Source organism: Camelus bactrianus, chromosome 11 (assembly GCF_048773025.1).
Source record: "Camelus bactrianus isolate YW-2024 breed Bactrian camel chromosome 11, ASM4877302v1, whole genome shotgun sequence".
Taxonomy (NCBI): domain Eukaryota; kingdom Metazoa; phylum Chordata; class Mammalia; order Artiodactyla; family Camelidae; genus Camelus; species Camelus bactrianus.
In genome coordinates this window covers 64,648,033-64,672,116 of record NC_133549.1, presented here as the reverse complement: position 1 = coordinate 64,672,116, position 24,084 = coordinate 64,648,033, and the positions used below count along the sequence as shown (strand labels likewise).

At 36.5% G+C, this 24,084-nt stretch overlaps 1 protein-coding gene and 1 long non-coding RNA gene across 4 annotated transcripts; one reads left to right on the top strand and one right to left on the bottom strand.

Annotated features, from left to right (window-relative positions):
* Positions 1–733: 733 nt before the first annotated feature.
* SIRT1 (sirtuin 1) lies at positions 734–23,401 on the bottom strand. Of its 3 annotated transcripts, XM_074374097.1 has the most exons (9): positions 22,911–23,401; positions 21,399–21,515; positions 19,830–20,071; positions 18,385–18,537; positions 8,991–9,138; positions 8,227–8,306; positions 7,064–7,250; positions 4,890–5,447; positions 734–2,856 (listed from the first exon to the last, which is right to left on the bottom strand). In XM_074374097.1, exons 1-9 carry the CDS (start codon positions 23,317–23,319, stop codon positions 2,510–2,512), a joined length of 2,241 nt encoding a protein of 746 aa, XP_074230198.1. In that variant the 5' UTR covers positions 23,320–23,401; the 3' UTR covers positions 734–2,509. The 3 variants fall into 3 exon arrangements, with proteins under 3 accessions (XP_074230198.1, XP_045370206.1, XP_074230199.1); XM_045514250.2 differs by lacking the exons at positions 19,830–20,071; positions 21,399–21,515; positions 22,911–23,401 and adding an exon at positions 9,675–9,799 and having other exon boundaries at positions 18,385–18,523; XM_074374098.1 differs by lacking the exons at positions 18,385–18,537; positions 19,830–20,071; positions 21,399–21,515; positions 22,911–23,401 and adding an exon at positions 9,675–13,204.
* LOC141579146 (uncharacterized) lies at positions 2,851–8,239 on the top strand. Its single transcript, XR_012510283.1, has 2 exons — positions 2,851–4,403; positions 4,986–8,239. It is a non-coding gene; the product is annotated as an uncharacterized LOC141579146 (long non-coding RNA).
* Positions 23,402–24,084: the final 683 nt, after the last annotated feature.

Genomic DNA, 24,084 nt, shown 5'->3' with positions numbered 1-24,084 from the left:
AGGTGGGTATATATCACCTTATGTATCACTAAGGGAGATGCTAATTAAACCATGTGCCATTAATTGCATCAGTGGAATATACTATATAGTGCATTAACCAAAGGGAATAAAAATAGCACTGACTAGGTGACTTTAATTAAATCAGGTCTTGCCAAGTATTTGACTACTTAAAATGACTACACACCCTCCTTTTTAGGATATGAACTACCTGACTTCTTTCCCATTTTGTGCATATAAGCAGTATCACTTCCTTATTTGTAATTGACTTCAAAAGTTTGTTGGGGAGGAAGGCAAGAGACCTGAGAGCAGGGCCTTTTTTTTGAATAGCAGGTTTATAGGAGGTTATACCAAATGTCGTTTTTTTGTCCTCTCCTATTTAGCTTCAAAGTCTAAAGTTCACTAAAGTTCACTACAGTTGTGCCATTCTCTGCTGTCCCTCTACCCCCAAATCCTTTGTCTAATCTTTCCTTTCATATGGCAGAGTAGAATGAGGGAGAAAGGCAGGCAAGGCCTAAGGCCTCTGGCGTAGACTGATTGAAATACTAGTTTTGAATGTGTGGTGATGCACTGATTGCTACAACCAGCACTCTTCAGTGTTCAAGTACCGTTGTGCTGAGACTTACAAATTGAATAAGAAATGTTGTATTAGAAGAGAGCATCTAAGCCCTAAAGGCTGTACAAATTCTGCAGATTTTTAAAATTTTATACCTTAAACAATGTAAGTTAACAGGAAAAAAGTCAAATGACAATTTTAATAGACTTTAAAACAGTGTACAAGTATAAAACACTGGTTTTGTATTTCAAAAGTTGGAGGAAGATATCCAGTCATTAAACAGTCTACAAAACATATGCCAGTAGATTACATAAAAGACTATGTACAATATAAAAAGAGCTGAGAACAGTCTTCACTGTAAAAATAATTTAAAACAAAATTTTCAATTTAAAATATCATCTATAGCACAAACACACATCATGCAAATGGAAAACTAAATATACTGCATTCTTTAGTGTAGCCAAATAAATTCAGACTGAGACATCGTTTAGGTAGGGAAATGGCCATTCAGTAGAACTTTTTCTCTGGCAGTAATGGTCCTAGCTGGGTATTTTATACACTTAAAGAACAGCTATATTTCAAACTTTTTTTTAAGTTGTAATAAATACTAAAGCAACATAGGAATACTTTATCTGGAAGTACTGTTGGGGAAAGGTCTGGGAAATAAATGCTCAATGTGCAATTTTATATAAAGTAGGAACTTTTTTGAAAGGCTAGAAGCTTCTGCAGCTGAGAGAGCTGTCTCTAGTTTTAAGGCAGGCTAAGCTTTTAAATAAAGACACGTCATAGGAACTAGTTTCATTAACTATCCTGCTATTACAAGTTACATCACGTTCATTTCCGTAATACTAGGCTAGTAGTTTGGTGTTTATTATACCAAATCCTCCCAACAGGAGACATGTACTTACTTTACTGGCGGAGTTATAATTAACATCTTAACTTTGGAACTGTAATCAGGGACCTGTTGCTCTCATTAATGGAGGAGGGGTGCAACAGTCCAAAATACTACACTCCCCTTAGTTGAAGTATCATTATTATTGATTCATAAAGGCTTTGCAAATTCACATCTTGGCAGTTTAATACTTGTGGGAAAGAATCAATGCAAGTTCTACCACAGTGACAGGTATTTAAACAACAATGGCAAATATTCTCAAAACTAAGGGGACCCAGGCAGGCACTATTGTCTCTAAAGCAATTGAAGTATTTCCAAAGCATTTATTTGTTTTTTAGGTTAGTTTTATGAGCCAATATAGACATTACTACATGTCCACAGGAAGTACAAAAGCCATCTTCATTTGAACAATATTCCTAAAACTGTTAGCACCAAGTCTCACTTTAAAAAGCAAAGACAACCGAGTGCTCTCCCACATATTGTTGACTTCCTTCTAATCACATTGCATGTCATGAGATTTTTAAAAAGTTAGCTGCCACAAGTTTTGGAAAATGCCAGTGTTTAAAAATAGATAATTGTGCTAATAAAGAATCAAAAGTTTAGCAGAACAGAGATTTGAGGATTTCAAACCATTCAATGTTAGAAAGAAAAGTGTGTAAATACCATTCTTTGGTCTAGATAAGCTGTTCCCTTTACATTAATTTAACATTCCAATGGCTTTTTGAAAACTTTAAAATGTTGAAACTCACTAGGCAAAAACAGAATTATACATACAGATGTATCATACAAATGAACCTTTAAAAGAAAATCTTGTCCAACAGCTAATTAAAGATACTTAGTACCTTTCTTAAATTAAAAAATAAAAAGAGTTAGTGTTTGTATAAGCACAGAAATAAGGAAGTTAAAAATTACCCCACAGGGAAAAAAAAAGTCTGTTTTACCAGTCTATAAATATTACACCTTTCTGGTTTCATTGCTCTAGAGTTCACAAGTAAACATTCATTTTAACATGCTAAAGTTCCTAATGCTGGTGGAACAATTCCTGTACCTGGACAATTATTACATTATGATTTGTTTGATGGATAGTTAATGCCTGCTGCTTCCTGTTTCATGGATATAGTAGCTTCATTGGATATAGCTTCATTAACTGCCTCTTGATCACCTCCATCAGCTCCAAATCCAGTTCCTCCAGCTCTCTCATTACCATCAGCATCATCTTCCAAACCATTGTAAAATTCTTCAATCTCACTTTCATCCTCCATGGGTTCTTCTAAACTTGGACTCTGGCATGTTCCACTATCACTGTTACTGCCACAAGAACTAGAGGATAAGACGTCATCTTCAGAGTCTGAATATACCTCAGCGCCATGGAAAATGTAACGGTTTGGTGGTAAAAACAGATATTGATTACCTAAAATACAGTAATAAAAATAGGTTATTTCCAGGTTTCTAAGACTAACTTGGCCTGACCAGGCTGTCTGGAATAAGCTTAGGTTCTAGTTCTTTTACCTAAGTATCATTAGTAGAGGCTATTACAGAGTTTCTCAAAGGCAAGCTATAGACTACCTCATTCCTGGCTGCGGATCTTAGTTCTGCCACTCACCATCTCTGTAAATTTTGAGTTCTCTCTGCGACTAAACTTCCTCAGCTGGAAAATGAAGTAATTTTCACAACCCTATGAGGTAAGTATGAATAAATGTAGAGAGTCACGTTCAATGAAGTTTAGTTAACGAACTCCTTGAACAGATCTGATGAGATGAAATTAAGTATCCAGCCCACCACACAGAAGGGCCTACCACACACCCTCTGAATTGGAATCTTGCTTTTATGAGTCTTATACACATTTCATTTAAGTGTGAGAAGCAATGATATTGACCTTTCCCAACATCTGTATCCTGTACCTGTCTGTTTTTGCCCTCTTGGCAACCATCAAGACATTTAAAATTTACTTCCTATTATTATATGCTCCAACTTTCTCCTTTTCAGACTTGACCTCACAACAAAAATAATAGCAATAACAGCTAAAAATGTTAAGTTTTACACTCTATATCAGTTATCTTTTTAAATGCTCACAATGCTATGGGAGAGGTAGATGTGAATTAACTCAGTCTAATTCCAAAGCCTGTATCTTTAAAGGCCTAAATTGGTAGAGTAAAACCAAGGCGTAATACCAAAGACACTGCTCTAGGTCTAATCTTTCTTTCCTGGGGCAGAGTTTTATATATTTGACTCATCTGTCACAAAGATAGCCAATGAATATCCCCAGTAGGTACTCTTGCGTATGATAGAAACTTCCTTTACCGGATACAGTCAACAGTAATTTTTCTGTTTCTGACTCTTGCCACATTTGCAAATATTCTATGCAAGTATTTTTCTAGTTTCCCCCACAAAAGACATCTCCTACTTATCTATAGTTCAAGACCCAAGTCAGAACTTAGGTTTTTAGAAAACCTTCTATAACCCAGTCCCCTGTAAGTAGCATCTACCTTTTAAAATATCACCAACTTCTTCATTCACCTATTTTTGTAATTATACACAAACATCAGTAGCTTGATCAAGGTCTCCAGAACTTGCTACACTGCCTACTATGGAAAAGGCCCAAACATTTATTCAGCTGAACTGAAATTTATTTACAGCAAATGATTAGAATACTTAATAATTTGTCCCAAATTTCTCAGTTTTTCACCACATATGGTAAATGGAATGGGACTTAATATTTTAAGCTGTACACTATTGCTGCATCTAAGTTAATGAACCCACATTACTGCTTTAATTAAATTAGGATTTTTCACCATAGATACTACTTGGACATAAGGGTTTCAAAAAGTAGGAAGTGATTTCACCTATGTTAATACTAACTGGTAAAGACTTTCCATGTGTCAAAACAGGGCAGTTGCTATTTCTGATACTCCGGAGGAGTCAGATGTTTTTTGGATCTGAGACAACACAACATAATGGGTAAGAGAACCTGGAATCCAACCTGGTTCATCCACACCCTAAGTTGTTACCTTGCATAGGGTACTTATCCTCTTTCTATGCTCCTCAGTTTCCCACCTGTACCAGATAAGTAATAGATTCTACCTCATGAGATTAAAATCAAAATAAAATGCCACTGACCCAAATCTCAATTGGTTCTACCACTTAAAGCTCTCACCAGACAATGACAGAACATTCAGTATTTCCTAATTTAATGCTTACCTTCTCCCCTTCCCTAAAGAAACACAAGGTGCAAAGCATACTTTAACACACCATTTCTTCCCCATATTACAAAAGATACCCATTTATCTTCCTCTAGCTTAAATTTTCAACTCCAGTTTCTCTAAACACAATTGTTACATTTAGCTGCATAAAATTACCGTAAATAACCTGCCAAAATTCCTCATTTCTTGAAAATATTTTGTTACCATAATTATACCTTCAAAATGGTTCAACAGCCTTTCTTACCATCAAGCCGTTTACTAATCTGCTCCTTTACAAGTCTAGCTGGCCAGCATTTTCTCACTGTTTCAGCAACTGAAGTTCTCTCATTTTTCTCCCCAGTACTGGAGACAACATTCTTCAAATCCGGATTCTCCATCTGTTCATTAACACTTTCAATGCTCCTAGAAGTCTGTACTTCCTGTAATTTTTCTTCTACACCGTCTTTCGATTCAGACACACCTGGGTCATCAACATTGTTTGTTGCTTGGTTTAAAAGAGTGACAATCACTGAAGAATCTGGTGGTGGAGTTCTTTCTGGTGAACTAGAGTCTTCTGAAATATTGAGAGGTGTGGGTGGCAACTCTGACAAATGAGCCAACTCTTTTTGTGGTCGTGGAGGTTTTTCAGTAATTTCTGAAAGCTTTACAGGGTTGCAGCAAAGTTTGGCATATTCACCACCTAACCTATGACACAATTCATTAATAATGACATCACAGTCTCCAAGAAGCTCTACATCAAAATGCAGGTGAGGCAAAGGTTCCCTATTAATTAATATCTGAGGCACTTCATGGGGTATGGAACCTAAAAGTAGAGTGAAAAAGTAAGTTAGAGAAAGGAAGGGAGGCACCCTAATAAAGGCACAACAAATACACTACATAAAAATCTAACATGCTCCCGATATGAAAAAAAACCTGCCACTAATACATAACCAAGCTATTACATATCATCAAGCTATCAAGTAAACAGATGAACAGTTAAACATCTTTCAGAATTTCAGTTTCTGCTCCTGTCACCTATTTGCTTGCCTCTGAGTAATCATCTTTTCCATTCTGTACCTCAATTCCTTGTGTGTATAATGGGGATAATAACTACTTTTCCACAAGCTCGCAGGGAGGATTCAGTGAGTTAATACAAAGAGTTCTTGGCACAAAGGAGGTGATAGTTATTCTGAATGGCTCCCAATATAAAATGTAAAACTTCATACAAGTCTACTTTCCACTATCATACACCAGTGTCTTACTTGTTTTAAAAAAAGAACCTTTGCCTATCACTATTATACTACCCCACAGAAAACTTAACACTTCTCTGCCTTTAAAGAGGAAAAAAAAAACTCAAAAAATAAAAAAGCTTATACATTAAATTTTCAAATTCTGTTTAAAAACTGTCCTATATTCTACTTTGATAAAATTTCACAGCTATTTAGGGAAGATCGAATTAAACTGCTAAAACCACTACATGTCAGGTAGGAAACATGCTGAATTGGAGACATAACTCCTTGTTTCTTCCAGTGGTTGACCCTGGCTGCCTATTTGCTGGTGTAGGAGTCTAATTTAATTCTCTAGTTAAGGGTTTGATATTCTCTGCTTTCTTTCTTCCCTCACTTTTTAGGGCACAACTAATCTACTGAAATCAGTCTCTCTATCTTCCTTTCCCTGTTTGCTCACTGAGGGAGGGAAAAGAAGTACAGGAGCACGGGTTAAAGAAATATTCCTGAGAGCATCAGGGATTCAAATTGAGCATTTTTATATGCACAAACACCCTTATGGGTAGAGCTGATCTACATACAATGATTATGACAAGGCATTGTTATTTTTACAAAAACAAACCAAACGTTGTGAACTCTGAAATTCTATCTTACATGAGTACATTACACACCTATCAAGCTATACATTTGAATTTACTGGACCAAAAATCAATTAAATTTGAAAGATCAAATTAAGATTAAAAACACAGATTTTTTTATTTTACTGTTTCCTAACTGTATATAACTTAGTTGATGTTAACTTCTGCCACATTAAAAACACATTCCATTGAAAAGTTTAGGTTGAACTGTTTCCCATTGTCTTAAGTTTTATATACAGTATAATTTTATATTTACTTCTGTTTTGAAAGTAGTATCACCCACCTAAACCCCAATGAAATGTGAGATAAACCAATCTTCGTGAACAAGAATGTCACCTAAAGAAAAATAGTTTGGCTCTTCACCACTCTTTAACAAGATTTTTTTTTTTTTTTTAATGGAGGTACTGGGGATTAAACCCAGGACCTCAAGCATGCTAAGCCCATATTCTACCACTGAGCTATTTCCCTTTCCCCCTTTAACAAGAAACAGCAAGATCACTGGGGTCTACTCTACAGACCCACAACCCATGGCAATATATACAGAAATGGTTCTCTAAAAGCCATCACCAACTTACTTGGAATTAGTGCTACTGGTCTTACTTTCAGGGAAGACCCAATAACAATGAGAAGATCAACTTCATCTTTGTCATACTTCATGGCTCTGTGAAACTGTTCTGGTAAATTTTCACCGAAAAAGACAATCTCTGGTTTCATGATAGCAAGTGGCTCATCAGCTGGGCACCTAGGACATCGAGGAACCACCTGCATGTTCCAGATTTTGGATGAGGTGGGAAAGAGAAGGCCCAAGTTAGAAACAGTCAACATTTCCACACTTCCCAAGAATGCATTTCAAAATTATCAAAGAAAATAGAAAAGCTGCGGATAAACAGCAGGGAAAACTGGGTAAAACCTAAACAACATCAACTATCAATGACCCATTAATTTGTTAACATAAAGTGAAATACAATTTTGCTATTATCTGTACTGCTATTATATCTGTATAGACCTACATCTGATATTCAATAGTTTGTTATATATTAAAAGGAAAAACCAGCGTATGTATATACGTACGTACACACACAACTAATCCTTTAAAAAATAAGTTTGTAAAATACAGTGATGCCATCCTTCTCTAATAATTATACATGATTAACTAGATGTGTGACTAACCACAAGGAATTTATTTCTGGATGTTGTTTATTCTCTGCCATATTTTCCTGTAAATTTTTTTCACAGCGTACAATACTTTGTACAAAATACTTCATGCAGGAATTTTTTTAAATTTTAAGGGAGGAGGGTATAGCTCAAGTGGTAGAGCTGGATTCAATCCCCAATACCTCCTCTAAAATTAAATGATTAAACCTAATTAATAATAAATCTTCAAAAACCGTAATATAAATTTTTTTAAATTTTAAATCACAACTCATTTAAGATTCTGAATCTGACAGGCACTAAAAGGGAGAGTAAGGAGAAAAACTAAACTAAATAAAACCCCAACTTATGATCTGGGTTTTTATTTTAGGCTTATATATGAAGTAACCAATTTAATCATTTGAGAGAGAGCATGGATCAATGTTTTCAATTTAAGGTATTGAAAGGTTTTTGTGTATTTCACTGGAATTCCCAATGGTAACTAATACTGACTTCCTGAATGTTTCTGTACTACATACTTTCAGGGGAAAAAAAAAAGATTGAGGCAAAAGAAACAGAGACATGCACAATTCCTAAAATAAATTACCTGATTAAAAATATCTCCCCGTACAGCTTCACAGTCAACTTTGTATTTACAAATTAGGCAAGATGCTGTTGCAAAGGAACCTAAAAACAACCAATATATATGCTTTTATTAAAGGAATTTTCCATTTCTTAAACATACCACGAAGGTTATAATATAAATTTGACACCAAAAAGTTAGAGAATTTAAAAATTCTAAGGCCTTCACAAGAGAGACATTGATATATTGATGCTTCCTAAAGCTACTCTTTTTAATAAACCAACTCCTCCAGGACTAGAACTGCAGATTTTGAAGGTTACTGTTATATTACCTTAGCTTAAGAGCTGTGTTTTAAAGACAGTTTAGATACATAAGAAAATGGTTGTGTATTCATACTTGTTTTAGATCAAGTCTTCAAATTTCTGAATCCTGTACATCTGAACTACCCAGTAGTTTCTTTTGGTTTCCTAAAGATGCCATTTTTTTTCATCCATAGCTACTTTTGTAATCCAAAGAGATTATTTAAAAGAATGTAATGTTATGCAACTGCTGCTACATCTTTTGAAATACAAAAGCACGTTACGTTTGATGTTTTGTACAGTTAACTGTCAAGGCCAGTACTTTCTGATTTCCTTTTTTTGGGCTCTACTCATCAACAATTAATCATAAAATATGATTAAATAATAAGGCTTAATCTCCATTCCTGGATGGCAGCCTACTTTCTAATTCTATTTTTTTCTACAAAACTAGTAAATAAATAATAGAAAGCAATTCTGAAGTTTACTGACCATGACACTGAATTATCCTTTGGATTCCTGCAACCTGTTCCAGTGTATCAATGTTCTGAGTATAGTTGCGAAGAAGTTTTCCTTCCTTATCTGACAAGGCTATGAATTTGTGACAGAGAGATGGTTGGAACTGTCCAGGATATATTTCCTAGATAATGCAAAAAGCAGAAAAAAGATAAAAAGAAATAAGGGTAACAGATGTCATACATTTAGGTTTAACCAAAACAAACAGACAAAAAAAAATACCAGTGATAATTCCCTGTGTGTAAGTTATTTAAAAAACAATATATGAGCATCTCAAAGCATCTAGATGGATGCAACACACACCTACCAAAGGACTGTTGCTGTAATATGTATAAAACTCAGCAATTAGTGAACTTGGCCCCTTGAAAAGGATAAAGTCGACCCATAAACATCTCTTAAAAATGTTAATAGATATTTTAGTAAAAGTCAGAAGAAATACACACCTTAATATATATCTAAGTTTTGTTGGCTGCAAATTCAGATTTTTTTTTTAAAGGAAAAAAGGGGGAAAGTTTAAACTGAAAGATATCAAAGGTATGGTGACTTCTTTTTTAAAACTAAAAAAAGGCACTGTCAACATAATATTAAAATTTTTTGATTCATCATTCATTATAAATATCAACCTGTTGGAAGTTTAAAGCTAAAGTTTTAATTCCTTACCAAAATTGTTTTCCTTCCACTGCACAGGCACATACTGGTATAGTATAGAGTTGCTCATGAATGCTGAGTTGCTGGATTTTGTGTGTGTGTTTTTCCCCCCAAATAATGCTTCAATGCTGTTTCTTCTTTAAAAACAAAGAATTCAGATATACACATGGCAAAAAGATCAGAGAAAAAGTATCAATTTTGGTCCTCTCAACTTTTGACAGTGTTTTTTCTTCTATTAAATTTCATTTAGTAAGTGACTCTGGCAAAGGAAGTTTCTTCTCTACTTTTTTCTTTGAAGTAGCAGTTCTGACGACTTCCTCACCATTCATTACAGCCTCAGCCTCTAACCTATTACAGTGCTAGCAAAAAACTCGACACAACCATATGTCCATCACTAGGGGACTGGTTGTAGAAATGGTACATCCATAATAGTGGAGTATGCAGCCATTAAAATGAATGCAGGAGGACTAGATACACTGACCTGAAAGATAGCCCACGACAACGTGAAAAAAAGTTGGTCAGCAGTGTGTACAGTTTTGGTTTTTTATTGTTATTAAGCAAAAATGGAAACTATAATGCAAAGTATATAGATAGGTTCATTTAAACATCAACTCAGGAAGGATACAAATAAGCTATAAAACAGGCAAGGGAACTGTCCCTTCTGATGTCATACAGAAAAAGTTTAATAGATTCTACACAACTTTTAACTTTTAATCTACTTAATATTTCAAGTTTAAAAAAACTATCTACAGGGATATCCTTTAAGTGAAAAATAAGCAGATCTCTTAACTATCACATACATGCCCATATGCTGCTGAAAATGTTATACAAAACCCAAAATTCTGCCTCCCATTCAAATTTTTATCATGAATTTCATAAACAACACTGCGATTTAATAAAGTGCATATAGAAAGAAGTAACAAGTGAAGAGTTTATCAAAGCTGATGTTTATAGAAAACTGAAAGCCACATTATGTTCTGGACTATTGGGTTGTGCTCTAGTAACCAATGCTTTCCCCCCCAGGATGCTTTGTTCTATTACATTTACATTTAGAGGATTAAACACCATAATACCTTATTAAACCTCCCTCTGGAAATAGCTGTCAGAGTATTTTAACAAATATTAGAGTATGTTGGGCAACAGGATCTAAGGAAAATGCTAATAGCATGCCAGAAGCACCACAAATGACTGACTACCTCCAGAGCAACACTGGGCAGCATGAGTATTAAGACTCCACCCTTCTGGAATGAACTTTTTTGTGCTTTATCATCTCCCACCCTTTTTCAAAGGGGAAAGTAAGAAGCACAAAGACCTGTAGGAACACTAGATTCAACTCTACACTCCAGCTTCCCTTCGCGTCTTACCCATTAACAGTTCAGGATGAGAGGGAGGGTATAACTCAGTGGTAGAGTGTGTGGTCAGCATGCACGAAGTTCTGGGTTCAATCCCCAGTACCTCCATATAAATAAGTAAATAAAACCTAATTATACGCTCCTCCAAAAATTTTATTTTGTTTAATTCAGGATAATTTAGCCCTTAAATTTACAAATCAATTCCTATAGTTGGGAATAATTTATAAAGGATTTTTTTTTATTTTACAAGCCAACACTTTATGTGTTAGAACCTAAGTGAATCGAAACTTATGTTTTCTGTTAAATATGCAGTGGACCATGTCTGAATCATTAAATTTGAGTACTATGTTCAAATTAAGGGATATAATCTTAAATAATGGGGGGAAAAAAACTGTACTCAGGAAGGACTGTTACATAGAAACTAGTCCTAAATCAGACTCTTTTAACAAGAGAAGTTTACTAAAAACTAATAGCTGAGATACAACTTTCAGATAAAATATGGAGGCATTCTTCCATGTTGGAACTGTGACATGCTAATTACTGTTCTAAGCAAGACAGGCCATCCCAAATCTGAATTTCCTTAAGCCCTATTAAGGAACCAATCATGTGGGCTGGACCACTGTTATTGCCATAGGGATCCTTTTAGAACAGAGTGGAAGCAGAGCCCAGACCAAAGGCTCAAAATGCTATTAAAATTAATAACAAGTTGCTTTCACACAGCTGTGTCCAGAAACATGCAAACAATCCAGTAACTGGCCATAGGCAACCAATGTGGCCAAAACTAAAGCTCAGATCTACCTGCCATAATTAGTTTTCATGTAGAAATAATGGGCTTTCTCCAGAGACACTCTGCTTGCTTTCTTAAAATTCCAGCAAAAGGTAGGCATGTTAATTGCAGCCCCTTGAAACTAAAAAGACTCATCACAAGTCTGATGCTACTATTTGTTAAGTAATAAGGAGAGTTGTTAAACTAGAACCTAGTGAGGAGAGAAACAGCTCAACTGGTAGAACACATGCTTAGCATGTATGAGGTCCTGGGTGAAAGAAAGAAAAGAAAAAGGAAATAAAAGACAAAAGGAAAGGAAAGAAAAAGGAAACTAGAACCTAAATTCTCCATGTTAAGTCCAACTGATTGATCTTGGTAAGGAAAATCCTGATAATCCCTGGTCCTGTTACATTCATTCCACAAAACCACAGACTGTTCAATCTTACCTAACCAATATTTACAAATTAAAGTTAGTCACCTGACAAATTAACTACTTTTTTCCCCCTTAAAAGTCTGGTTTCCTGAGGAACTCAAGGTTCAGCAAACTTTACCCATACCGGGGCACCAGATAGTAAATATTTAAGATTTTGGGCTGAGGCTCTAGTCTGCAGCCCCTATACTAACCTAACACAAGAAAATTTCAATTAGTCAAGCTATTCATTACCACTTAATGCACCAGGCGTAACAGAAGCACTTTATAATAACGCTGTAGACTGGGCTGAGGACTGAGTTTTTACATTTTCAAAGAACTGTAAAGGAAAAGAACAGTTTGACAGAGCTCCCATGTTGTCCACAAAGCAGGTTACATTTACTACCTGGCCATTTACAGAAAAGGTCTGCTGACCCTCCTGTAAACATATAAATCCCATTTTGCCAATGAAAAAATGAAAGTACATTAAGTCACTTGCCAGTAGTCATATGAGCCAGTAAGTAGCATAGCTATCACTCAAACCCAGTTGTGATGCCAAAGTGCAGCTCTTAACCACTATGTAATACTAATACTGCCTTTTCGATTTTTAATCCCTCAACCGCATGTTTCCTATTTTTCTTTCAGGCTAAGTACCATTTCTATAAGGTTTTGCAAATCAGTCTAGTAAGACTAATCTAGCCTACTAAGTATTTCATTTTGCACATCTTCATGGGATTACTGGAGGCTGGAATTCCAATCACCCTCTTAACATAAAAACATTTGACAATATGTAAAGTTCCCACAAATCACTGAGAAAGAAAAGCATCTCAATGGAAAAAAATGAGAAGAAGAATCAGATGATTCAAAGATATACATATGGCCAGTAGTACAAAGCAGTCATCTACACTAATAAACAAAATAGAACACACTAATATGAGAAGATGCAGGGGGGAGGGTATAGCTCAAGTGGTAGAGTGCATGCTTAGCATGCACGAGGTCCTGGGTTCAATCCCCAGTGCCTCTTCTAAAATTAATTAAAAAATAAACTTAATTACCTCCCTCCTCCGCCAAAAAAATTTTTTTAATTAAAAAAGATGCTGATTTTTTATTGTAACGATAGTTTTAATTGCTTTAAAAATAACTAAATATCCACTAACAAGAGACTGATTAACACTGTAGTACAACTACAAAAAAAAAAAACAAAACTGTGCAGCCTTTTCTTTAAAATGAGGCATATCTAAGTGCCATTATGAAACTATTTCCAACAATATTAAGTGGGAAAAAAAGCAACGGAGACAAAAGGGTGTTGGTAATTCTGTAGGTAATCATTTTTAAAATATTATTAGTTTATACTGTATTGCACAGGGAACTATATTCAATATCTTGTAGTAACTTATGGTGAAAGAATATGAAAACAAATACAGGTATTATGTTCCTATATGACTGAAGTATTGTGCTGTACACCAGAAATTGACACATTGTAAACTGACTATACTTCAATAAAAATATATTTTAAAAAAAGTATTATGAGAAACTTACAATACCTCTTGCCCTACACACACAAACAAACGGGTTTACTCATTTTTCCTAGGACACATTTTACCATGGTAACCTTTGAGAAAGATAAGAGGTAGGGAAGCCTGAAGGGAGAGACCAAATGACATCTGTATGTTAATTTTTTTAAACCATATACATAACACATACACTAACACATACACACACAATTTCTGAAAAATACTTTAATGCTAATAGTGTATTATGGAGACTTTTTTTGTGGGCGAGAGGGCAGGGGCATGCTAAATCAGCTTTCTTACACACTTCTGATGGGAGTATATTTAATTCTACCTTTCCAGGTAGCAGTAAGGTAAAACAAATCAGGACCCTGAGCAGCAAGCAACATTGCTTTTTGGAAAGATTTTAAGAAAATCAGAAACATACCAGAAAGAACAATCATAGCAGTATTATTGGTAATAACAGAAAGCAGGAAACATCCAAAATGAACAATGGCAGGAGTAATTACAGTAGGCCATTATAAAGTATTCAAGTATCTGACAGAAAGTTTATCAAATTAAAATACTGTAAATTATAAAGCAGTAGGTAAAAGAGCCCATATTTATAAAGAAAATATACATCCAGCTATAATACTGTATTTATACACTTGGTTTTAACATACTGTATTCAGGTACATGGGTCTCTTTTTGGCGGGGAGCATGGGGGTAGGTTATGTTATATTTTTTGATGTAATGAAGTAATGAGCTGGTTTTTAGATTTCTTAACTTTATAACTATATAATCTGATATGTTTGCCAATTATCAATAAAGTATTTATGGAATGAATATATTTTTGGAATTAAGTTCTTAAGAACTCAGTTCATATTTCTCCCTTTTTCTTGAATTTTAATTTTAGGGAGAAGAATATTCACTATAGTCAATATGGGATAGCAACTACACTCTTTGAACACAGTCCTTTAAAAAAAATCATTTTATAATCCTCAGTTTCACCTTCAATGACTTGTACTAAAACGACTCATTTTTATCATCATCAATGAATTATTTTAGACTCCTGAGAACCATGACCACAACTCATTATCAATTTAAGCCCGCATTATGCAAGAGGATAATGGTTCAGAACAGGAAAGTATGTTGGCTTTAATTGTTCTTGTGTAGAAGAATTCAAAGTGGTACCACAGGTAGGCACACTGTTTTAATACAGTGGGGCTCAAACAGGGAGCAATTCTGCAGGGGACATTTGGCAACATCGGGAGACATTTTTGATTGTCAAGACTAGGGGTGAGGGGGCTAAAGGCATTTAGTGGGAGGCCACTGGTTGCTGCTAAATATCCTACAATGCACAGAAGAGCTACTCACAGCAAAGAATTATCCATCCCCAAAATGTCAACAGTTGAGAAACTGCTCTAATGAACCAGTAACTCTTTCACATACTTCTCCATTACTTAGAGTTTCTAGTCTAAGTGAAATCGAAGTTTCTTCTCAATAATTATAGTCATCTGTAGAAACTTTCTTTCCAATATGCCTAAATTCACAATATTCCCTGTTTTCACGGCTTTGTAGTAAATTCATTTTCTCTCATAACTAGCAAAATAACCACTTTCATAACTTTCTCCCTAGTACAGCACCTGATAGAAAATTTGAGCTGAGTATTTTACTCATGTATTATTTTAAGAATCTAGTAAAACTTATCAACACTTACCATACCCTCCCCCATCCAACATTTTTGGATACTATCTTTCATTCTTTGTCCTTACTTGTCCTTCACCATTTTCGTAGGTATTCATTTTTTGACCCAAAATAACTCAGTCCTTCTTACCTATTACTATTAATTTTAAGCGCTACTTCAGCAACTAGAAACACTCTTTTAGGCAGTTCCTAATGTGAGAATTGAAGTATAATATCCTATTTGAGTGGCAGTTTCAAAGATTATTTAGCTCTTACCAGAACTTAAATGAAAACTCAGAAAGCAATCAAGCAAAATTAAATTTACATAAAGACAGTAAAATGCTGCACTTTATAAATGATTGAATTGAATTACTTTTTCACTTTATTAACTAATAAAAACATGCAAATTCTTAAAACTTTCATAGAAAATTAAACATGCTGTCCCTCCAAACTCTTCTCCCAGGTAGTATAAAATTTGTACACAGTAGCTAATACTGTAACACATTATCATTGAGCCATTTTTACTGAGATACTTTATTTTCTCTTATGCGCTGTCTAGATTCTATTATATGCATTTATAATTTGTCTTTGTCAGAGTAATTAATTGCTTCTACAGATTCTTACATGTCAAAATTAGTTTAAGCTAAAAATGAATACCCATTAGACAACTAAGGTTACAATCTTTCTCACCTTGCTATTTCTATTCTCTGTTACCCCATTTTTCCAAGTGTCAGGCTACAACTTTTACCAGGCAATTTAGTACATACTTAAGTGATAGGGAAAAAAGCTGACAATCTAGTCTGGGCAACATGGTTTATGTTTCCTCTCAGAACACAGAATTTACAGCAAAAATCCAGTAGCGTTATGTTAGTGCACTACTGAATCAAACTCACAGAATGAGATACAAAATCAAAGTAATTCCTAGTCGCTTAATGGTCTCCTTAAAGTGTTCATTTCTGCCCCCTAGAGCCAGTGTTCTAGGTCCAGTTCAAGAAAACTAAGTGCTGTTTTACTGGTCTTCAAAGTTATGCAATAGTAGCACCACTGACATCGGTATGTTAAAAACAGCAAATCATCAAATATTCGTATTCTTGTAATGAAGAGAAGCAAAAAAGAACTAACTTTATGTTATTTATTCAATTCAGTGTGAGCCAGCTGTTTCTTCTAAAGGCTACATAGTGATGACCATCAAAGTTCAAAATTTTTATAAGTTTCAAGTTGATTATTAGAAAGATTAAAATTTCTTAGTAGCCTGAAATTTCTGTAATTTAGTTTTCAGTTTTAGCAAGCAAATCATATCCAAGAAATTTTAATATAATTTCCCCATCTTACTCTAAATTCCTACTTATAAGCACATTTACATGAAACAAAATTACTTCTTTAATTATTCAATCAAGCTAAATTAATGCCATGTATTCTGAATTAGCAGAGTTTTTCTTAAGTTAATTAAAATTCACGTCCATTTAACTTTTAGACTCATTAAAAAATAAGCACTGATACAAAAGACCCTTTCAAATGTACTGAACTTAAGCAATAATTCTGCAATTTCTTTCCATAAAACTAATGATAAAAGTTTTCTAATGTAAAATTTCTTGGGTATGGTATAATGTTAGCCCTCTGTATTTGCAGGTCCCAAATCCTCAGGTTCAACCAACTGTGGATCAAAAATATTCAGGGGGAAGAAAAATTCCAAAAAGTTCTAAAAGCCAAAATTTGAATTTGCTGTGCCAGCAACTATTTACATCATACAGGCATACCTCAGAGACATTGTGGGTTTAGTTCCAGGCCATAGCAATACATAAGTTACATGCAAATACTATGCCATTTTCAAAGGAACTTGAGCATCCTCAGATTTTGGTACCTGAGGGGCCCTGGAACCAATCCCCCCACCTCAGAAACCAAGGGATGACCAAAATATCGAAATTGATACTCCAGAACAGAGCTGCCTAATAAAAACATAATGTGAGTCATGTATGTAATTTAAAATTTTCTAGAAACCACATTAAAAACATGAATTTTCATAATTTACAACCCAATACCGAAGTTAGTTTCAGGTGTACAATAAGGTGATTCAATTATACATATATATTCTTTTTCATATTTTTTCCATTATAAGTTACTATAAGATACTGAATATAGTTCCCTCTATTATACAGTAGGTCCTTGTTGTTTATCTATTTTATATATAGTAGTGTGTATCTGTTAATCCCAAACTCCTAATTTATGCCTCTCCCTCACCCCTTTCCCCTTTAGTAACCACAGTTTGTTTTCTGTGTCTGTGAGTGTATTTCTAGTTTGTAAATAAGTTCATTTGTATCATTTTCTTTTTGGATGCCACATATAAATGATAGCATATATTTGTCTTTGTCTGATTTACTGAAGTATTATTTCCACATGTAATATTTATTAATACACAATAAGTTCTATGGTATATTTTGTATGTTTTCCATACTAGGTTTCCCAAACCTGGTGCATCTTCCACACTTCCATAGTAATAGGTCAGTCCCCTTAAGCACTCAATAGCCCCAGGGGCTAGCGGCTTCTGAACGGAACAGAGCAGCTCCAGAGACTCCAGAGCAGATCAACCTCTACTGAAATGCAACCTAAGAATCTTCTCCACCTCTAATCACAAATTGTACGTTCATGTCCTCATGTGTTAAAACCTGGCTATTATAAAACATACCAAAGCATATGTTATTCTCCTTTTCTGATAAAAAATTTTCAAAATCAGAACAGTGGTGTTAACTCTTATATGAACTACTAACCTCTAAAAAAAACTTAAGACAATGTTAAGGCCAAATCCTTAATGACCTAAAATCCTAAAATGAAAAGCAAATGATAGTCCCTTCTTGGAAGAAGGGAATTCTGAAATGACTATATTTCAGTGATTTTACTCTACTACAGTACTAGGACCCACTCTACAAGACAATGAATGGTAAGTTTAAAAAGCCTGAATGTGAACAAAAGTTAATTTTTCATGAGAGAAGGCCAAAGGAACAACCATAGGAATTCATAGTACCTTTGCAAACTTGAAGAATGGTCTTGGATCCTTTCTGAAATATTCAATATCAAACATTGCTTGAGGATCTGGAAGGTCTGGAAAGTCTACTGCAAGGCGAGCATAAATACCATCTCTTGACCTGAAGTCAGGTATTCCACAAGAAACAGAAACCTGAAATATGCATGGCATAATTTGTACCATTAAATCATCTACCTCTACCTTTGTAACTACTAGCCCCCTTATCACACAATTAGGGAAGAGCTGAAAATATTTTTAGTTTGAAACTTCTTTAGAGGAATGGAAATAATGCCCTACTCTAATTTCTAGTTAGAAATAAAACACTCAGAAAACCAGTACAATTAAATCCACCACATACTCCATTCACAATGGGGTAAAGAATTTTAAGTCAGGCTAACTGTAAACCTTTATAAGCATTTAACAAATGAAAGCAACTACAACTTGACTGAGAATGAAATAAACCATTCAAATTATTATAACTAGAAAGCAGGCACAAATTCCTATTACAGTCAAGTTATTCCCAAAGAAATCTCTCACCTGGTCACAGTTCTAATACTTAAAGAATACTCAATTTCTTTATTTTCCTTAAAGAACTATGTTTTACAGTATTTCAATTTTTAATTTTTAAGAATAGATTCACACACTATGCTTCTTCTACAAATAAACCTTGGCATTTCAAATAGCGATTTCAGAAGTTATGTTTCACAATTTTAACAGAGTTACTCCACTTTGGCCTAAGAGAAAAGCAAACTTGTCTAAATCACATCTGGGAGGAAAGTGTAACTATTCTTCACAATCATTTAAGACTCTTAACTCAAAAGGTCTGAAAGCAGGAATAAATTTTACTCCCACAGTTGTTCTGGTCACTACTATGTAACATATATTCTGTATTCCACACCCAATATAAAATAGCCTTAGGCAGCTAGTTAACTGAGACCCTACAGAGAGGCAGATGAAAAATGTCAAGCCACCACAATCACATCACCTTAATTTAAAATGGAGGAGAGGTAGGAATCTGTTAACTTTTGAACAGTAAGTTCTTTACTTGCTAATTCCTATTAGATTCCTGGTCCTCCCATGAAGATCAAACGAAAAACCAATTTTGCCATCAGATCCTGACACACTTTAATGCAAGCAGAAGTCCCTGCATCTCCTTTAGGAGTTGTGGTATAATGTAGGGAAAAATCCTGCCTTAACTCCACCTACCTATTGTGCTAATAAACAGAAGCACATCTTTTTTAATGTTACAGAGGTTTCTAAAAAACTGAACCTAAATTTAGCAACTACTACTGCACTCACTTTTTAGCAGTTTCCAAACACAAATGCCCATTATCACGTAAAAATAAATTCTACTACACCAGAAAAATGTTTACAAATTGGACAAGCCCTAAGAAAAAACGTACACCACCTCCCCCTTTCACTAGTGTGTTATGTATCTTACATACCCCAGCTCCAGTTAGAACTATTATTTTTTTGCACTCTTGCAGTAATTTCACAGCATCTTCAATTGTATTAATGTCTTTTCTTTTTTTCCTTTTTGGTGGTTCTGAAAGGATATTAATAACAATCTGCCACAGTGTCATATCATCTAATTCAGGTGGAGGAATTGTTTCTGGTAGTAAATCTTTAAGAATTGTTCGAGGATCTGTGCCAATCATGAGATGTTGCTGAACAAAAGTATATGGACCTATATTAAGAGGGAAAAGAGATCAAATAAACTTCCAAGTAATTCAAAGTCTCAATTATTTTCAGTTGAAGTTATGAATTGGCAATCTTTAAGGCTTTTTTGCAGAGTAAGAAAACGCACTATAAAGGTGTTTAATTCACAGTATCTTCAGAGCTAATGCTATAAACCAGTTGAGCCTGCCGCTAGACCATAATACCAAGTATGTATATTTTAAGAGTCAAACTAACTACTAGAATTAAATTTCTATGGTTAAAACTTAGAAAAATACAACATAATTGATGACAAGCATTATGTACAAAAAGTTTCTACAAATCAATATAGGAAAGATCTCACCAGTCCCCAAAGCCCATACTATTTATCATTAAAGACATAAAGAAAAAAGAAATCTATACATAACTACCTTTAAAAATTTTTCCAGTAATAACTTTCAACTTAATCTTAACCAAGCTCCCAAAATGATACCTACAGTGCTGATGTTCTGAGCTTTAACAATTCTTTACCTTGAAATTTCTTAGCTCAGTTCCTAGCTTGAGAAAACCAAAAATACAGTAAATATAATAGACACTGAAAAGGAACTAATCATCACTATGTTTAAAGAGTCAAGGCATTTTTGGAAGAATTAGCACATTAAAAAAAAGATCATCTTGAAATGGTCATATTATTACTTTGGTATAAAAATCTGACAGTGTTCTCTACGTTAAAATACTTTCCCATTTCATCCAAATACTTCATAAATATTTACTGAAGACAAACTATGTGCCAGGCACTACTAGGCACTGACAACAGTAAGAAATCCCTGCTCTCACGGGACTTGTATTCTAGTACAGGAAACAGGCAATAAAAATTATATACAGCTTTGTATTTACTCTTTCATTCATGGTTTATTCATTCACCTTTTATTTATTTTGTTACGTTCTAAGTACTACATTGGATAATGGAAATATAGTAGTAAATAAGAAAAAAGTTACATATAGATATTGTCAATGAGTGGTAGGTATTAAGAAGAAAAAATAAGGGATATGAAGTGAGGAAGCAAGATACTCTAACTGGAGAAAAAGACCATTCCACAGAGGATACAAGTGTTAAGAACCGCAAGTGTGAGAAGGACCTGGTTGTTTGGAAAATAACAGACAGTCCACCTTCCATGGGCCCAAGCTGTTTAAGGACAAACAGTAGACTTTCCCTAGGAACAAGCTGACAGTAAATCTCAGCAAACACCCAAGAACCTCATCATCAGGCTATAACGGGACACCGAATTACATTTTTAGTTGCCATAAAAAGAAAATATGGAAAAAGACATTTACTCTGTTAAGCTGTGAAATCATACCTATCCGTGGTCTTGGAGTCCAGTCACTGGAACTTGCATGTGAGGCTCTATCATCCTCATCACTTTCACAGGAATGAAAGCCATTGGTGATGATCTCATCACCAAACAGAAGGTTATCTGCAAAAGAAACCAAAAGTTAACTCAAGACTGCTTAAGTAATCTGCATCTAAAATGTATGACCATCTATAATGATTATGATGCAACAATTTTCAATGAATAAAGCACTTAACATACTGCCTGTATAAAGAATGCCTACTGGATCTGCTTGCACCGTTCACAAGAGCAGTGTATCTTCAACTTTAGGATTTTGCCCAGAATCTTAAGTTTCAGTACATCAAATTCTAGAAAGAAATTAAGTCTACTTGTAATAAAAACACAAAAAGTAGTAACCTAGTTACAATGAACTTATCGATCACAAATGACAATTCATAAAACTTATCAAAAATTTACCCCAAAAAGTCGTGTAAATATAACTATGACAACTCGCACTTCTCTTACGTAATATTAAACATACAAAGATACCTTTGCATTATTCGTTTCTCCTATTAAACTGTTTCCTAAAGTGAGGGGTTATTTTCTTAATCCAGTCCCTAATGCACACGTTGTAACCTTTATAAAGGGTCAAATGGTCCACTGATTGGATTTACAGATAAAAGACTCACATATATCCAGAACAAACTCCTCAAATAGAAAATAATGAAACACTCAAGATGATATGACACACATAACTATCACATCTGCTTTAATATGCAAGAATAATGTCAATTCGTGTTTCAGGGCTACATGTGCACACACAAAAAGATATCTCATCTAAAAACCATTATAAGAATGTGACTGGAAGACAAACACTATTCACGATAAGAACTCAAAAACTAACTCTCCTATGCTCATTATTAACTGCACCACAGAAAAGTAATGTCTTTAGAAACAGCTATGCTCTTCAAATCTTGCAGGTTATGACTTTAGAAAAAGCTTTAAAAAAAAAACAGCTTTAAAATTTGAAACAAGTTTAAAAATAAAGGCTCTACCAAAAAAGTTACAAATTGCACAGGTGTCAGTTTGCAAAGACAACTGCAAAAGGTGCAAAGGACAGTGAAAAGTTGCAGTTTTAAGTGCGCGGGGTGGGCGGGAGGTGGGGTTGGAGGGCGGAGAAGCAAAAGACGTTTGACAAAAGCAATATGCTAAAAGAGTAGGAGGGGAGAGAAACTTATTTTAAAACCAACTGCGAGGCTCGCCAGCCGGCGGCTGCGCAGAGAGCGAGGCCGCCGGGGCGGGCCGCAAACTGAGGGAAGGAGGGAGGGGAGGGAGCGAGTCCACGGGCCGCTCCCGCAGTCAGGCCGGCAGCCGCCGAGGCGCGCCGCTGAGCAGGGCCCCAGTGGGGAGGAGAACGCCGCAGAACGAGCCCCCCAGCCCCGAGCGCCCAACCCGCCCGAGCCTCCCCTTCCCCACACCAGAAGAGGCCCCCGGGAGGCGGAGGGGATGCGCAGTCCCGGCCGCCCGCGCCCTGCGCACCTCGGTACCCAATAGCCGCCGCCGCCGCCGCCTCTTCCTCCTCCTCGCCCTCGTTGTCGTCGTCGTAGAAGTCGTCGGCCGGCGGCGCCTCCCGGGATAGGCCCTGTAAGCCCGGCCCATTGTCTCCTTCTCCGGCTGCCGCCGCCGCCTGGGCCTCCCGCTCCCCGCCCGCCGCCGTCTCCCGCCACAGCGCCACCGCCGTCGCCGTGCAGCCGCCGGCCGCCGCTGGCAGCTCACGCTCAGGGGCCGCCCCACCGGGCTCGCCCAGGCTCCGCCCGAAGCCAGAGCCGTCTCTCCGCGGCCTCTTGCGAAGCGGCTCCCCGGCGGGCGGCGACGGGGACTCCCTCTCGGCCGCCACCGCCGAGGGGGAGCCGCCGGGCTGAAGGGCGAGCGCCGCTTCGTCCGCCATCTTTCAACTGCCTCTCTGGCCCTCCTCCCTCGCCTCCTCTGCTCCCGCTCGACTCGCGGCACTGGCGCCCCCGCGGCTCCGGCTGCGGGAGATTTAAACCCCGTCACGTGACCCGCCCCTCGTCGCCCCCGCCCTCCCGCCGTTCCCGCCACCCACGCGGGCCAGACCACAACACGGCAGGTCACGTGGCAGGCAGAGGCGGCGTGGGCTGGGAGGAAACGCGGCCCGGGCTGCTGCGCCCCACCCTTCGGGCAGGCGCGTCTTCGCTGAACTTCTCTTTCAAACTGTCCTAAAATCAAAGCCGCCGGGATGGCTCAAGTTGTGGTTCGCCCTGCTAGTTTCCACTTCTCCCCGAAGTGCACACCTTGCCTGCCTCACATAGTTTTTTCTGGACTTACGCTAACAGTGAAAACTTAATTCCAGAAAGGCAATAAGGAATGAAGCTGGCCAAGTAGCCTCCTGAAATACGCTGGGTAATGAGCCTGTTTTGTTAACGGGTATGAGTAGGGGTAACGGGACACAATTCACTTTTCACTCTGCTCACACTATTCGCAAAGTGCCTCTTCGGCTCTTTTTTTCTCCTTGCTGCTCTCTTTAGCCGTTTGCTGTTTCTCCCTCTTCCCGTAACTTCTAGAATGGTGTAGATTGTCAGATCCATAAAGGCGTGCGTTTGCCCTGGGAAGACCTTTGACCTGGGGGGTGGGGACCAGCCTATCTGCTTTCTAGCCCCAGCTTGGCTGCAAATGTGTGTGATGTCCCGTTTCT